This window comes from Vigna radiata, chromosome 3 (genome assembly GCF_000741045.1).
Source record: "Vigna radiata var. radiata cultivar VC1973A chromosome 3, Vradiata_ver6, whole genome shotgun sequence".
In the NCBI taxonomy this organism is placed as follows: Eukaryota; Viridiplantae; Streptophyta; class Magnoliopsida; order Fabales; family Fabaceae; genus Vigna; species Vigna radiata.
Genome location: NC_028353.1, coordinates 4,291,797 through 4,309,960, shown reverse-complemented (window position 1 = coordinate 4,309,960; position 18,164 = coordinate 4,291,797). Strand labels below are relative to the sequence as shown.

Genomic DNA, 18,164 nt, shown 5'->3' with positions numbered 1-18,164 from the left:
TTGGATAAATTAAAACAATTATTATCTTTATATATTGAAAGAATACATCTAATTAAAGGTAAGATTAATTTATAATATACAAATACAAATTTCACTTTATAAATTTTTATAAGTAAATTTTATAAAATTAAAATAAATATAAATTTATTAACATAGTATCAAAATCTCACATTAAAGTTTATCCAAATTCAATGTAACTTTTTATCGGAATATTTATTATTTATTAAATTTATTATTTTATTTGTTATCATATCACTTATTAATATATAATTTTTTCATTATACTTAAAATCTAAGTTTTAACATGTTAAATTATTTTTATAATTAATAATTAAAACATAATTTATAATTATTGATGATTTAAGTCATAATATTATTTTATATCTTTATCTTTTAAATAAAATAATACAAAAAATAATATCGTCTTCACAAAAACACATATATACTTTACACGCACACAAAGTAATCAGTGAATCCGTATAATTATCTGAATTTTTTTATTCTCTTTTTCTTAAGCAAATAATAAGTGAAATATTTCCTTCAAATAAAACGTTCGTCCTTCATTTGTAAAAACTTTTCGTCGGGTCATCGTCATCTAGAAATATCCGAGGATTTAAAACCTTTTAGTTTTTGAACGATGTTTCAAGACGTTTGAAGTTTGAAAAAATAAGTTTGATCATACAAACAAAATATATTAATTGGAATAGCTATTACAATAAAATAATCAAATTCAAAACATGTATATATCAAGGAAACTCAAAATTCTATAAGCTATCATTCAAATAAACATGAATCGTATTTCAGTATGGACCACATTCAAATCACAAAACCTTCTTACAACTTCCACGGTTCGTGATTCAATATAAAAATGAGGCTAAAAATAACACATGTAAACGTGATGGTTGGAAAAATTGCATTTTTGATGACTCAAAATATGATCGGAAACCACCCGGTGAAGGAATAATGTCATTTCACATTCGAAATCCAAACAAAAGACAAAACATGATTTATCCGTGTTTTTCTTTTTTGACAAAAATTTGAAGTTATCCTTGATGAACAAAAGTTAATTGTTTTGAAACGGATGAAATTGAGAAGTAAAATAATTAATGGGTAATTCGATAGGCTCTAACCATAGTTCTGATAGCATGTTAGAAGTGGGTTTTAAACCTAACTCAACCTCACAAAATCGACTTGTAAGGTAAGGTCTGCACCCCACTTATATATTATAAATTGGTCTTATCTCTAGTCGATGTTAATACAAATATGTTAATACAAATACATATGGTTTAGTACAAATACATGGGCACACCATTTTATGTAATATTATTTTAGTAAATATAGATTAGGAAAATTATATCATAATCTTTTATATATGTGCTAGGCACTGGTCAAATTAACTTTTTTTGGGATATTAACAAAAATATCATTATTAATTTATTAATGTAAAAAAATCATGAAATTTGAGACCTTCATATACCATTAGACTCATTGGATTAATCAAGTATGAAAAAAAAAAAATTACTTACATCTACATAATGCGTGTGTTTTCATTATAACGTCAGTTCTTTATGAAAAATCTTGAACAAAAAATTGATTTTTCAATTTCATTTTTTTTTTCTGGTATTTGGCAGAGTCTTATGTGTATCAAATTAAGATTCATACGTTTAAGTGTTCATACCATTAGCGAATTGATCAGAGTTTAATATTAATTTACTTATCTATTTGGATCAATCATTTTCATTTGACCTGCATGTGATTTTTAACACAAAAATATAATTGACGTTTTGCTCATATTTTACCATAATGATTTATTAATGTGTTAAAATATAATCAAATTAATACTTTTTATGGAAAGAAAATTATTTATGTTCAAGAATTCTATTAACGTTCTTATATTCTCACATTGAATACTTTTCTTTTTAACTTGATCTAATTGTGAGAGTTTAAATTAGTATAATAGATATGTACATTTTGAAAATTGTAAGCTTAGAGATAACATCTCTTCAGTCGTTTCAGTGTGATATTAAAAGTAAAGCAACAACATAGATAGAATTTTGTTTTCCAAGTATTAAATCTTCTTCATTGGTAGTTTGTAGTTTTTTTTAAGTTATTATATGTAGTGTTTTACTTTGGTAGTTTTATTTTACTAAATGGAATGTTACAAATATAAAGACATTATCTTTTCCATACTATGTTTCATATAATTTTTAAATTCTTAAAATACTATTTATTAAATGACTTAAAAACTTATATTAATTTTTCTTTAATACTTAATTTAGTAACGTACACATATTTGATTATTTGTATATTTTTATAATTATTAGACTTTTATTCAATTATGATTTGATATTTATGCTGTTATAATTCACTTTTATATATTTGAGACAAAAATGAAAATATAACAAAATATCTAATAATATCATATTTTTCTTTTGTGATTTTTAATTTTGTAAAAAAATTATTTTATTAGTACGTATTTGTAATAATAAAATTATAAAAGTTAGGGTTACATACTTCTCTTATATATGTGTATTTATTTTTAAAGACGAATTTAAAAGAAAGTGAATTTGAATAAATTTAAGAGAAAATAAATGTGAAATTGAGATTATTTGGATTAAGAAAAAGATGGTACGAAATGAAGATATTTAAGAAAAAAAATTATGAAAATTTGTGAATGGTGTGATGAATTTGATAGATTAAAAATGTTTTAATGATTACAAACAGAATATTGTCATTTTAATTTTGATCATAAAAGTAAGTTAAAATATAATATAGTAAGTGTAAATTATTTTAAATTAAAAAATAAGTTTTTATTTAAAATGAAAAATTCAAAATGATAAAACTGTATTAAAACAAAATGATATTGTTAGAAATTAAATTCAAATAAATTATAAAAGAGTTATTAATTTAAATAAAAATAATATTATTGTTATTATTATCAAATTAGAGTTATTATTTAAAATAAAAAAATGACTAAATTATGTTAAGTATGAAGTTGCAAATATATGGATTGGATAGTAAAAAAATAAAAAGATAAAACCCCGTTTGTAAATTAAAAACAGAATGACGTGACTTTCTCTTATGTATCTTTACTCATGATACCTAAGAAAACTCATTCCATAAATTTGTCATCACAAATATCTCAAAATCAGTTAATCCAAACAAGTTTCACACCTCTTTTTTCTTTTTTATGCTTCTAAACAAACACAGCCATAAAAATAAGGAATGAATAAAAATATATACCTTATATATATAAAAATTATGATAAATTATGAGATGTTAAACCCTACTCATCAATGTCTATCACCATTACATGTGATTCTTTCAAAGCAATAAACATTTTAAAGTTATATAAAAAATGCAACTATACATCAATAATTTTGTTTATCTCAAACAAAATCTTATCTCAAATAATACATGTAGGTTGTGAAACTCGGACACTGACGAAGACGGTGAGTGATCGCAGGTACAAGAGATATGGATAAGGAGTGGTTCCTGGCAGACTTCAAGTGAAAATGACACATGAAAGAATCGAACATACACTGGAATGAAAGAAATCTATAGACTGTATAGGTATGAGACTATACGGTTGAAGGATAACAAATGCATTTGTTTTTCGGTAGCCTAATCTATAAGAAATTCATGGTTAAGCGTGTTTAACTTAGAGTAATTTGGGATGAGTGACTTTCTGAAAAGTTTTTTCAGAAAGTAGTAAAAGCTACGAGGACAAAAAATGATCGTCAATGCAAGCGACACATATAAAGAACGTCTCCTGACATTTTCCAGTGAAAGAAAGAGATGTAGAAACTCATAACTTGCTGAAACATTACATAAGCAGAGTATTTTATCCATCTATTGCTTTTGGGGGTAAGGAGAGAGTAAAGAAGTGAGAAAATGAGAATTTAGAAAAACAAAAAAGACAATCTAAATAATGTTTTTTACGTTTGACTGATTTTTTTATAATTTGATTTGTTTATAATAAATAATAACAGTAATAAGTACTTTAAATAAAAATTCATATTTATTTATTTTTTAATTTTTACCTTTTTCAATAAAATCATTTATATATTTACTCATTTCTTTATTTTATTCAATTATTTTACTAACGGTATTTAACACTCAATATGTCCATTTCATGTCATGTGCAATCTGTTCGTCTGTTACTTCATATTAGTATGTGTTTATTTTTTATTATTTATTTGTTTTCTCTTTAAATGACCATCGCTATCATAATAATGATTAATCGCTGTTTTTCACAATTCAATGACTCAATTTTGTTTTCCTTTGACAAAAGTTGTGGTTGTTGCACATTAAAATTTTGTACCCTTTATACACATTTTTTCCTATCTATAAAAAGAAAAGGAAATGAATCACGTAAGAAAGAGTTCAATCACATAAAAAAGAAGAAGGAAATATAAGAAAAATTACAAGCATACAAAATATTATGATTTTTTTAAATATAGCCTTATATATATATGTCTGGAAAATGATATTAAAGAATTTAGAGAGAAAAAAATATAATGTTTAAAGGCTTATAAATTTCATAAAATAATATTTAAGCGTAGTAAAAATATAAAATGGTAACATTTCAATTATTATTTTAAAAATGATATTAAAATCATATATATGGTAGAAAAAGTGGACCGCTAGTTCCTATCAACGAATTTTCCTCTCACCTACCGCTTGAATGAAATGAATGGAAAATGATAAAGACATTACAATTATAAATGTATATGAAAAAAAAAAACAATGTCAAAATTACATAAAAGTAAATATATCTTATTAAATGTAAAATTATATATTTAAATCCCAGATTAATGCGAATATATAAAAATGCTGGCAGAAAAAAACATAAATATCACCGCTACAAGGATAAGAAAATAATAAGATAAAAAATTAATAAGAATTATGATCAATAGTGTTACATGAACGTAAAATTAATTTAATTTAAATACATTTGATTTGTAAATTTTTCAGTGTTGACATTTTAAGAGAAAAAAACAAGTTAAAGTTCCTTGTTTGAGACGATAGGCAAAGCTTGTTCATTAGGATTCTTTAGAAAAAAAATCTCAAACTATAATGAAATAACAAAAGAGGGATATTATATAACAATCGTACCAAAACATTTTGTAAGAAACTTAAATATAAAAAAATCATTGAAGTGCAAATTATTATTTTTTATTATACAAATAACTTTATATAACTTATTAATTTGATTTCCTTTCTTTTTCACTTCTCAGTTTAAACAGCATTTTTTAACACTTTTTTAGAATATTTTCTATCACGTTATTTCTTTGCTAATTTTTTTCTAGTCCTGTATAAAAGGTTTTCATTTAGGAAATATTTTGAATCTTTAGTCAAGTGTAACCAAGCATAAGTAAAAAATGTTTATAAATAAATTTATATTATAAAGTTCTTTTTTATTATTTATGCATTTCGAATTATGCATAAGTATACAATTGACATGATAATGACAAGTATTATCTTTAGTTATCTTCAATGATGGATAAGTTAGTTCTTAACAACTAAGCTTGATTGGTAATAAATTGTCCTTATTAAGCTCATACCAACCAAATGTGAATCTAATAAGTTATGGGAGATGATTTTGGCAAAGGAAAAAAGATGTATAAAGCAATGGAGAGAATGAAAGTAACGTGAGAGAATGATTAATCAATTGACCTAAATAAGAACCATGTATAATCAGAAATTTCATAAAATTGTTCAAACATATTTATTATCACATACTAGTGTAAAAGTGTTGTTTAACGTCATCCACAATACGTCGGTTCGAGAAAAACCCGACATATATGTGCGGACGGTGACCGTTATCATTTACTTATAAAATATGTGGATGTTATCTCTCTACTTAAAACTCCTTCAACTATATAGGAAAATAAATGAGAGAACAAGTCTCCGTGCATAAGTATCCAACAAGATTGACATTTACTTTCATGGAAAACACAACAGAATTCAAAATTAATTTAATCCAAGAAATTAAACCCAAACTACTTCAAAACTTGTAGTAAGAAGTTTCAACTAGGAGTGTGAGAAGCTTCTGCCATATCAATTTTAAAAATCATATTAACACCTTTAGTTTTTCTTGAAATCATATTTACTCTTTCAGAAGCAATATTAACACACTCTTTAATATTTCTTCCCTTAACAAAATCATATTGATTCTTAAAGCAACAATGGTCAACCTATCAAGAAAAATTTTAAAAATAATTTTAAATTTAAAGTTTGTCACAACAATATAAGCTTAATGTCTTTATCATAATCAACCTCGTAAAGTTTAGGAATAAAAAAACGATATTAGAGTTCATTTTAGAAAAAGTCAATTATAATGCAAGAATTGTCTAACAACATAAAAGTATATTAGATTCCATCTATAGGAAAAGTTGATTATGACGAAAAAATTGTCTACAAATATTATAGACATTCACACTAATAATATTCTAGCAATAATGATAAAACAAAGTCACCAAATTCATTAGGATCAAGAGTAATTTCAACATTTAAACTAAAAATAACACTTTTCATTTTTATCTAAATCATGACATCAAATGAACATAGTATTTTTTACTTTACCAACTAGATAATAAATATTATTGTTCTATACAATACAATATGGAGGTCACCTCAACCAAGATTACAACAACATTATATAAAAACCGAGATCATAGCAGTTATGTGCGAATAATGATCAAGTGATCATATCGATTCAAGATTACGAGCATCATATTAACCTTAACAACATGACAATGAACTTATCTAACGACATGATATTTATTAGTAATTATTGAGTGATCTAAACCTTTCTAAAATGATCGAATATAATTAACGAAATTCAGCTCAACGAGATATATAAAGGTGATTCGTATCAAAATAAATATGTATTGAAATTTTTTTACTTAACTAAGTTACCTAGATTACATTGATCCACTTATCATCTCTATTTAGTTGAATTACAAAGAAACACCTAAGATTAAAAAAAAACATATATAAGTAAGATCTTATAGCTCAGTTATATATAAAAACAATTATCATTTACATCATATAAATTAGTTATAAAAATTAAGAATATAATTTTCAATTTATTTAATCTAAATCATGATTTAGTCACCTCTTTTATGAATATCATTCGAACTATTTCTCTTCTTTAATGAAAATAAATAAATGTTTCTATCCCATCCCTCTAAAAAATTCACTTACATTTGATTAGTTTAAAACTTCTTAATAATAAAATATGACATTCCCCTTTTTTTTTTTTTATGTTCGCCTAAAGACAGATTGGTCAGGAACTCTTGGTTAGTGATGCATGAAACGAATTTATCATTAGAAATGTAGCAGATGAAATTCTAAAATGGGACGTAAAAACTAGAAAGAACCTGTATGGTGAAGTCATGATTACATTTGCTATAGGCAGAAAACGGAGAAAGTCGTTATCTTTTGTTGGCTATCTAGAAAAAAAAAAAAAAACTAATCATTACTGGGATCAAGAAAAATAACAGCGAGAAAGGTCGCCGTTTGAAAGAGTGCTCTCAACTCCAACGCCGGAGAGGGGACGAAGTTACCGACGAGGAGGATACAGAACTGGATGACGTTCCAAAAAAGAAGAGGTTAGCGAGATAATTTTCAATGTCTTGTGGGGTAAACGTCACAATCTCCGTCACCGTCAAGTCCCTCACTGATCCCACCGAAGCAAGCAGCGCATTATACCACTCACGATATCTCGGCACAATACTTCTCGCGATCGAACCTTTTATTTCGTCTCGCAGCTCTCTATCAGCTACCACAAACGAGTTCTGCTTCCGATATGCTTCCTCGAATTTGAGGTTGAAGTTCTCGAACACCGCCCTCGCCTCCGCTGCGGCCGGATTTTCCGGCAGCGATGAAACCACTTCTCCCCAAGCTATCTTCTCGTAGTTCGCCACAAACCTCTTCGCTTTAGCTTCGTGCTTTGTAATCCAATCGTCGCCAAGCACGTACTGCAGGTTCGAGCTTCGGACTCTGGCCACCACGTACCAGAGATTGTTCCCGAGAAACAAGTAAGATAGTGAAACGTCCTTGCAATGCTTCGCTTTGCCATCGAGCTTGCAAAGGAGGACGAGAATCAGCCACGCCATGCGCACCGTCAGCGCCGGCGTCGACGCTGAGTAATCAGACTCTGGACTGTATAAATAAGACTCCGGCAGCGAAGAAGACTTCGGCAGAGGAAGCCACTCGCGCGGGAATATGTCAGAGAGAACGTTGACGTAATCTGCGAGGATTGCGAGATAATTCATTGTCTGAATCGTGAGCGAGTGCACGCCGCCGCCGTTCACTGCAGTCTTGCAAGAGTCTTTTAGCATCGTGGACTCGAACTCGGTGAGCAAGAATTGCGCAGACTCGGTGAGTCGTTGAAGTGAAGTGAGGACCTGAGAACGCACGGCGGAGTTGTAATCGGAGGAAAATATGGACTCGATCTCTGGCAACAGTTCTGAAGCCACAGCGTACATGTCGAGCACGCGGAACAGCTTCTCCGGCGACGATTTCTTTGTTTTGACGACGAGTTCGGGGAATCCGAAAAGGAGAGAGGCGCCGTCTCTGGAAATCTCGGCGAAGCAGGATTCTCTTACGGAATCCGAGTAACTGAAGACGTTGTCGCAGAGGATTCTCTCTCCGTTAAACAGCGTTCTAACGGCAATCCTCACCGCCTCCAACCAACTCTTGATTTTCAAATCAAGCACTTCCCAATCCATCTTGTTAGCGCGCGACGAGCTCAGTTTCTCAACACCGAGGCGATAAATTCCTTCGTCAATTATGGATTTTCGGATGATGATGTAAACGCTGACGCACTCCTTTGCGTAGCCGGAAGAGACCATGCAGTCGGCAATTAATTTCAGATCCGCCATGGCGCCTGAGGAAACCTGCTCGACTTCGGTGATAGAGTCGCCGGCGGCACGGATATCGTCGTCTTCGGCCGCGAAGTCATCGTCGCAATCGGAGGAACTAGAATTGGCGGAGGTGCGAGAGGATCTGGCGGAGACCGATTCGGGATCAAGGTGAGCGCGGTTCATGCATAAGATCTGGTAGAACTCTTTCTTGAGTCTTTTCATGGCGATCTGCATTAGGTTGTGAGCGAGGACGAGTTTATGAGAGGAAGGGCTGTGAGAGATCAAGGAATGCATGGTTTGGTGAAGCTGGTTAACGCAGTTAATGTAGTGTTTGGCTTCTGTTTTGTCTTCATAAAATAGGGAAGTGACTTTGGCGTAGGCCGAGGAGTCAGGGTTCCATTTGAGTATGATTGCCTCTGCTTCCTCCATGAAGGTATCTTCGTCGACGACGCTGCCAGGTTCTGAAAAGCTGAGCCTGGGCGGTGTAGGGCTTGAGATTAAAGATTGTGGCGAAGAAGGAGAATTGCGGGCCAAGGCAAACGACGCCGTCTTGGGGTTAAAACACAGCTTTCTCATATTTGGAACTCAAAATGAAAATGGTTAAGAGGACAGGAATCCCACGCAGTTGTATGTTGAAAGTGTTTGTGTTGGAGAGCGTGAGAGAAGAATAGATATTTGGAGAGCGTGAGTGTATATATAGAGGTGGAGAGGGACAGTGGTAGTGTCCTGTTACAAAAAGTTGCTAACGAGGCTATGGATTTTAAACTTTAACCTGTATTGTATTGACCTTTCATGAGCCCACATAACGTTTAATTTTAAGTGCTTGTTCCTGTTGATTAGGTCAGGCTGATCTCTTCCATGCTCGAGAGTTTGGTTATGGACTCAGTTAAAGCTACGCGTGAGCCTCTTCCTTCACCACATTACATTCCTTCCAAGATCAACATACCACATACCACACTGATGTTGATTTTCGGAACCTCATTTCAACCATACAACTAACGCCCACCACCATCCACACAAGCCTGCCACGTAAGAAAACTCACATTAATCATAGATAAACTATCATCATTTCCCACCATTAAATCAAAATCAAAGTTTTAGGGGAAGCTTTATAAGAGTTTAATTTAGTTATTATAATTAGGATATTTTTAATATATATAATTCAATAAAAATTTCTTAATTACTCTTGAGTGCTTTAGCCAACTACAACTAACTTTTGCTATATCACATGTAACTTTCAACCTCATCAAAAGAAAACGCGCTTCTGTACATCGCATCTTCCTAGTATCTCACTTGCCAAAATCATTTTAAGATCGTCTTTGTTTCTATTGATTTTGGACAAGACATATTTTTACATCTCTTTTAAAAAATTACTTGGTTTTGCATTAAAAAATTAATGTGAATATTGTAGGTGGAGAAATGTCGAGTATGAATAATTTATTAACCCATATGTGATGTTTTAAAACACAAAATTAGCATACAAATGTTTGTGGTATTTCTTTTAAAATTATGGAATTTTATGAATAATGTAAACACCATGTTACAAAAGTAATTCCACTCCCAGGTCAGTCATGCAGATATTTTGGAAGTTTTATGATGACATATTGGAAGTCTTAGGACGTAACATTTCGCTGTTTTTCATATATACTTTTTTTTGTTTCTTATTTTCCTACAATAAACATTTCCTCATACTTTTTAAAAGTATTTTCTATACATAAATTCCATTCACAATATATGTCAACTTTTCACATTAGCTCAACACTCCAGATAAGATCTTTCAGTTCTTCTGCTAATAATAGAATAATAATTACATTTTTTCTTATAATTACCCCATTATTTTACAACGAATGGATTAAACAAAATATTAAAGATATGTGAAATATTTAAAATTATTTGTGGTAAATATACATGATAGCTAGACTTGACTCTGTTTTATTTTTTCCTTGCATCAGCTATTTAGATGTTAAATATGTCATAAATAATGAATTTATCAAAGTAAAAGCTATGTCTTTATAAATTCTTCCCTGACTTGGAAAAAAATGACCACAAAAAATAAGGTTCTACACGTCCAATTAATTAAAAAAATAATAATTATAGCGTCATAATGTAATGGATATATCATACTTTGTCTTTATTGTTGTTCTCTTTTACAAATTTCCATTTCTGAAAGTGAAAAGACAAAATATATTCAGCTTCTCCATTTCTCTTATTATCTTTTAAAAAAACATACAGAGGGAAGTCAAGCAAATAATGTGTGGGGTGTAAATACAATTTCCTGTTGGACCGACTCTTACTTATTTTAGCCCACTTAGAAAATAGATGACATTTAAAGATAAAAATAATTACTATTAAAATGTTCTTTTAAATTTATGTTATATATTTAATAAATAATAAATTTATGTTCCCTTTAGTTTAACTTTAAGTTTTCTAAATTAAAGTTTTTGAACTTAATAGTATCATCCTAATTAGGCAATTATTTTTTTATTTGTTTGAATAAAAATGAAGTTTTGGATGTGAATTGACGAAGAAATAAGTGTGGCGATGAAATGAAAGGGACTGAAGGTAGATAGATATGTAATGTTTGATAATCTTGATTTTGTCTTATTGAGATAGATGGTATTTGACCGTCACTATTTACATATCAATTTCATTGCCAACATTATTTCAATATTTTTCCATACGTGCGTACCAAGAAAACAGAGTACAAACTGCTGTATTTAACGATATACATAAAATTATGTTTCACCAACTTCTTATTTTCTTTTTCTTTTTAAACATTAATAATAATTGCTACTGTTAAAATATAATTGTTACCTCTAATATATATACTCTGATAATAAATAAATTAAATATGTGAAAGTGAATCAATTTGACTTACATATAATTTTAGATAAAAAATATAAAATTTTGTAATCTGATTTAATTTATTATTATTTAATGAGTTAGACTTACTTAAAAATATTTTATTCTTTTGATTATTTTTTATAATTATTACAGTATAATGAAAATAGATTAATTTTATTCTTTATTTGATTGCGCACCTTGGCATAGCAATCAAAATATTTAACTATTTTACCAAAACTTTGTAACTAAAAGTAAGGTTTAAATTCTTTTTTGTTCCTAAGTTAAGTTTTGATGTTCAGTTTAGTCCTCGCTTTTAAAAATGTCAACCTTTAGTCCCTATGATATGAAAAATGCATCAAATCAGTCCTATTCGTTAACAAATCACAAGTTTTTCATCATTGTTCATAACACCTTCCATTATCAAATCACAAAATATTAGATACCTAGGTATATGAAAACTTGTGATTTATTGTTCATTAAGTTCTGTCATGAGGACTGATTTGATACATTTTTCATATATCATAGAGAATAAAGGTTGACATTTTTAAAAGCGGGGACTAAACTGAACATGAGAACTTAACTTAGGGACCAAAAAAGGGTTTAAACCTAAAAGTAATAAATAAGTATTATGATAAATTAATAAAATGTTATCAAACCTGTAGTGGGTTCGGTTTACTAAAAAATAATTGAATCTATAAAAATATTGAAAGTATTTGTTGATATAAATTTTAGGGTTAAATATATTTTGTTTATTTAATTTTTAGTAAAATTAAAAATAGTTTATTTTTAAAAAATTTATTCAATTTAATTTTATAACTTTAGGTATTTGTGTTATTTATACTGTTTCACACATTTTCACTTCAACGTTAATGAAAAACTCTTTTGAAATATCAAATCAACTTAGTAAAATTTAAGTTATAAAAATATAAGATTAAATTAGTCAAAAATTTCAAAAATAAACTAAATATAATTTTTTAAAAAAAAATTAAAAAACTAAAATCATAAATAACTCTAAATTTTATAATTTAAAAATAAAATAGAGATTTAATTAAAATTAAAATGCACTAAGTGTTTAAATTATATAAATAGATATAAAATAATAATAATATGAAATAATTTTGACCTTCCTTTGTGAAGAGCAAGTAATTATATAATAGTGGAATATATTTTTGTAGAACAAAAATCAATTATTTGTGATAACATAGTATTACTTATCAGGTAAGCATTAAATGTTGTATATTTATTGAAAATTATTATCAAGATCTAAAATAATTTGTTTGACATTTTAGCCTTGTGCAAAGTTGCAAATGTATGTTCATGGTGATATTTGGTGAACTTGAGATAATAATTAAAATGGTTAGAATTAACAACGCCTTATAAAAGAGACTACTCTTCAGTCTTCACAAAAAATTATAGGAAATGGTTATTGTGGTTGCCTTGTTGGGGTGAACAAACCAAGAACTTGCCACGTGTCCTTTCAAGAATGACGTAAACTTTCAACCACTATAAATTATAACTTTATAATCATCACATTTTAACATTTCATTTATCATGCCTCCTTTTTGTCTTCAAATACCAAGACACGTAGCTTCATAAAATCACAATAATTTCAAGATTGAATTTCAAATTTACAATAATAAATTATTCACAATTTAAATCATTTTTAACTCGTCTTTCTAAATAAAATGTTATTTCATACAGATAATTTTGTATATGTATAAAAACTCGTATACCAAAAGCAATTGGAGATTTTTCTTTGTCGAAATCTATTGTCATTAAGAATAAAACACGCGTACCCTAATTTTCTAATCTTAAATTGTTTTTACAGGCCCCACAATAGGAGATTTGGTAGGTCAAACTAATATTTGAACCAACGTAATTTGACTTGACCTTCTTTAATTTTTTGGATATACAAAGTAAACTCGTTATTAATGAGATACGAAAAAACAAAGTCTCAGTCTTTTTTTTTTTTTTTAATTTTGTTACAAATTATGGAAAATAAATGAGGCGTGTGAGAACTATATATAAAGTAATTTGTAATTTCCACAATATTATATTATTATAATGTAATTTGTGTTTACTTTTCGTTTAATGAAAACTAAATAAAAAATGTTTTGAAACAATTTTTAATTTTTAATTTTTAAATTTGATAACTATATATACAAAAATTTATTATTCGAACGACCAAAATAATATCTGATTGTCTTTAAGGTTGATATTTTAGAATTCTTTTGAGAAACAATCGGATTTTTGTTTAAACAATCTTAACACTTTCATAATAAGTTTCTTCAAATGCCTAAAAAAAGTCTTAAACCTCTTCTCAACAGGCTATAAACATTGCAGTACTCAGATTTTCAAATGGGTGTTTGTGTTAATAATCTATCATATTATATAGAACACCTATAATCGACCATGAACATCCGTATTAATCATAAGTATTTTTTTACAGTATAATAATATTAATGAATAATTAAAACGTAGCTTTAAAAACAATAAAAAATTTGATAATTAATTTTATTTTCATTCATTTCCTTATATTAATTTCAATTCATTAAACAATCTTATTTTTCATTCTAGTTTTTTTTTTTTCATTTTTGTAATATTATTACGAGACAAGGTTTGTAAGTAAATCTCTAGCACATACTTTTCAGGTTAAGAGATAGTACAAAATTAAATATTATCGAGTGACTGACCAATAAAGAACAAACTTTATTAAATTTAAGTTTTGGATAATACTGATATCATCTCAAGAAGATATGAGATGATGGACTATATTTTCTTATCTTCTTTTATTGTTTAAAGGAAATATAAGATAATGAAATATCAAATATCTTACTTTTAATTTGATTTTTACGGGTAAAATTAACCAAAAGAATGAAAACAAAATTCATAATTAATTAATTAAAAAGAAAAAAAAGTCCCTTAAAAAATACATATACATAATAAAGTGATAGAATAGGAAAAACACTCCTAAACACATAACAGAAACTTCCATGAAAGACTTACTAGTATAAGTCCTACATAGACTTAAACCTGAATAAAATTTTGGCAACTTTCACATATACATTGCTCCCTGATTTGGTTTGATAATTCTGTTGCAAAGTGACGAATTAGAGCAGAGTCTCTAATTAATCTAGAACTATTCACGCATGCCATAAGCCCTGACCTCAATAACCATATACGTATATATTTGCAAATGCAAATGAAAGGTCCTCCCATTTTCTAGAGATGACCGACCCAACCAAATCACATCATATCAATTGTCTATAACTTTGAAAATAAACAACCTACGCGATGTAGACATATATTTATAAACTTAAGCGATACATATGTTCATTATATATATATATATATATATTTCTATTTGTAGCATTTCTTTTCATATCAAATCAATTCAATCATTTTGATTTAACTAAGTATTTTATTTCAGTGTTAATATCAATATTGTTTTTTTTAATTTTGTATTTTTTGATGAATCCATATACTTTATAAGTTAATGAAAACGTGTTACGAAGAAAAAAAATCCAAAGCAACACAAAAATAATGTTGTTTTGTAAGAATTAATGGATGTCATTTTCATTTTTCTGTAACACGTCACTTGTCTCGTGAAAAAATTAACGAAAACGCATGTCGGGAAAGTTTAATGTAAATTACGTGAAAGTTGTGAACTTTACGAAATTGCAAAAATGAAATTACACCTTAATGCTTTTATTTTTTTTTTCCAAAAAAAGGTATATTTTTATTTACTTAACCCACAAGAAAGGCATGGAATTTTCAATTAAACTTTACATATTTCATATACTGATATTTCGTTGGATTTGGAAAATAAAGTGACAGAGGGAAATGAATGAGAAAGGTGTGATAAGTAAAAGTTGAAAAAAATGAAATATCATATTAATATTTTTTGTCAAAGATGATTTCATGGGGCAAATACGCTATTGTGCATGCACGTATGCTGAAAATGACCACATGGGAAAATATAAGCTTCAAAATTTGTGAACTAATTTACATAATAATTTTAATTAATTAAGAAGATTTTGAAGTTGGAATGTGCACCACGTTCTTTTGCGTACAACAATGAATAACTACAAGTTATTTGGAACTGTGTTTCTATAAATTGTGTTGACAAACAACTAGGTTACACCCACACATGTGATGCACATTTGATATGCCACGTGTCGTTAATATGCTCCCCATGTGCCAATATTGCTTAAAAATTGTAAACATTAAATATTTATAAGACAAACTCATATTTTTACAAGACAAACTCATATTTTTACGCATCACAATAACAATTTTTTTTTTCATTTTTGAAATTAAGTAATTTGAAACTTAATTGTTTTAAGTCTAATGAAGTATTAGTGTTTGGAAAACGAATGAAGATTATGTAATATGTGCAAACTTTTTTAACTAAAAAAAAGTTCCATGTACTAATTTATAGTTTCTGTTTATTTTATGATGGAAAATATTGGTTAATTAAGAATATTTTAGGAAAATCAATACAACAATTAAAAGAAAGTATCTTTTAATAAAGGGACACGTAATTTTCAAAAAATGGTGCTATTTGTTATTATTTTTAAGAAAACAAAATTTTTTCTTATATATGAAGAGAAAAGAAGAAGGGTAAGAAAGTCTATGAAAAATTGCTCCTACTTTGGGACCATGTTGAACCACTTTATAAAGAATAGGATTAGGATATCTTGACATCCAACAATTTTATAAATACGCTATTTTTTGATCATTTATTTTTCTTTATAAAATATAAATGTATATATTTGAATGACGGTATTATCCTTAAAAATGAGTTATTAAATGGTTGAAAAAGTATTAAAACATAATTTCTCTATTTCCCGTTTTCCATAAAAGTTAATGGATATTGGTGAGTACAATCAAAATTTGAAAGATGCATCACTCCAGTTTTTAGGGAAAACATTATGTTGAAGCATGCAATGAATGCTCACTCTTGACACATTCAACAAATTAATACACCACATCATTTTTAATTATCATTTTTGAAAGATTTTTTCTTTTTTTTTTCACTTTTTGTGGGATGTTTAAAATTTAAAATTTTAAGCACTATTAAATGTTTTCTAAAACAATGTACTATTTCCTGTTTATTTTTTTATTAAGTGTACTTATATCTTATAATGAAATATGAATAAAATTTTAAAAATCATCGTGACTATTAATTTTTATATAAAATTAAAAAAAAAACAAGAATACTGTTCAGAAATATTTATCCAAAATATATTTTCTATATATTATATCATTAGTGTGGAGTATCTATGATGTTTTAACATTAATCTATTTTAGAGAAACTAACTACCTATTTATCTTTAGTGAATTCCCTACTCCAAATGCATATTTGATAGACCATTTTACCAATATAATAATTATTCAACTAAATCTCTATAAGACTATTTATTGTATTTATTGTAGATTAGAGGGTGATTTAATCTGAACTAGTCAGAGTGTTGAATGATAAAGCTAGGTCAAATAATCATTGTGCATTAAATAGTCTTGCCTGTTCTTTTTTTATAACTCATTTAAAAAAATTTAGGTAAAAATAAATATCTTAAATTATATGACCTTATAAAATCATTATGAAAATTTTTATTTTATTTATTAATTCTAATTATTAGTAAATATATAGTACAGTATATATATATATTTCTTTAAGTCTACACTCATTTTTAAATTCGCATTCCGCTTAAATTTAAAAAGGAAAAGAAGTTTTGGATTAAGCTTCAAATGATTTTCTTTTTAATTCTGTCGAATAATAATTCGTAAGAATTATGGTTTCGATTGTTTCAACAAAACAATAATTTCCAAATCCTTACTATCATGCAAATATGAATTTCGGCCTTTGCATTTTGTACCTTCCTAACTGTTCATATTTCACAATGAGAAAAAAAATACTTTTTTCAATTATATGATTCTTAATATTTTATAATTATATAACTTTTAATATTTCATAAATCCGTATCCTAGTTAAGTATGAACTAAATTCTCGTCGCTATCAAAATATGGAGTTAAGTGAAAATATATTATACAAATTACTTAAGACTAAATAAAATAAGGAAATAATTGAAAAATAATTCATATTATTTCAAAATTTTAAAATAATAAATAAATAATTGTTGAATATTTAACATTTAGACGAAAGACAGAAACAGTATTTAAGAAGAGATTTATTTGGTGATCCCACAACACAATTTCCACATATCTTGGTCATTCACAAGGATGAATGGGCCAATGGGCCATGATCCATTATGGTGGCAATTTGTCTAAGCGGGGCAATATTTCAAGGAACTTTAATAATTTTTAGGGTGTTTCATCCTAATCCTCCAAGCTTTTATCCTGCACCTCCAAAAATTACTATTTTAACCTTAATTAATATTATTTTAATATTTTCTCTTTCTTCATAAAGTCATTCTGCACCTCT

General features: G+C 27.7%; 1 protein-coding gene across 1 annotated transcript; it reads right to left on the bottom strand.

The window, feature by feature from the left end:
• Positions 1 to 7,392: 7,392 nt before the first annotated feature.
• Positions 7,393 to 9,690, bottom strand: LOC106756757 (exocyst complex component EXO70H1-like). Its single transcript, XM_014639321.2, has one exon. It carries the CDS (start codon positions 9,449 to 9,451, stop codon positions 7,541 to 7,543), a length of 1,911 nt encoding a protein of 636 aa, XP_014494807.1. The 5' UTR covers positions 9,452 to 9,690; the 3' UTR covers positions 7,393 to 7,540.
• Between the last annotated feature and the right edge of the window lie 8,474 nt (positions 9,691 to 18,164).

Coding starts and splice junctions, on each gene's coding strand:
- LOC106756757 (XM_014639321.2), bottom strand. CDS start 9,451: ATGAGAAAGCTGTGTTTTAACCCCAAGACGGCGTCGTTTGCCTTGGCC.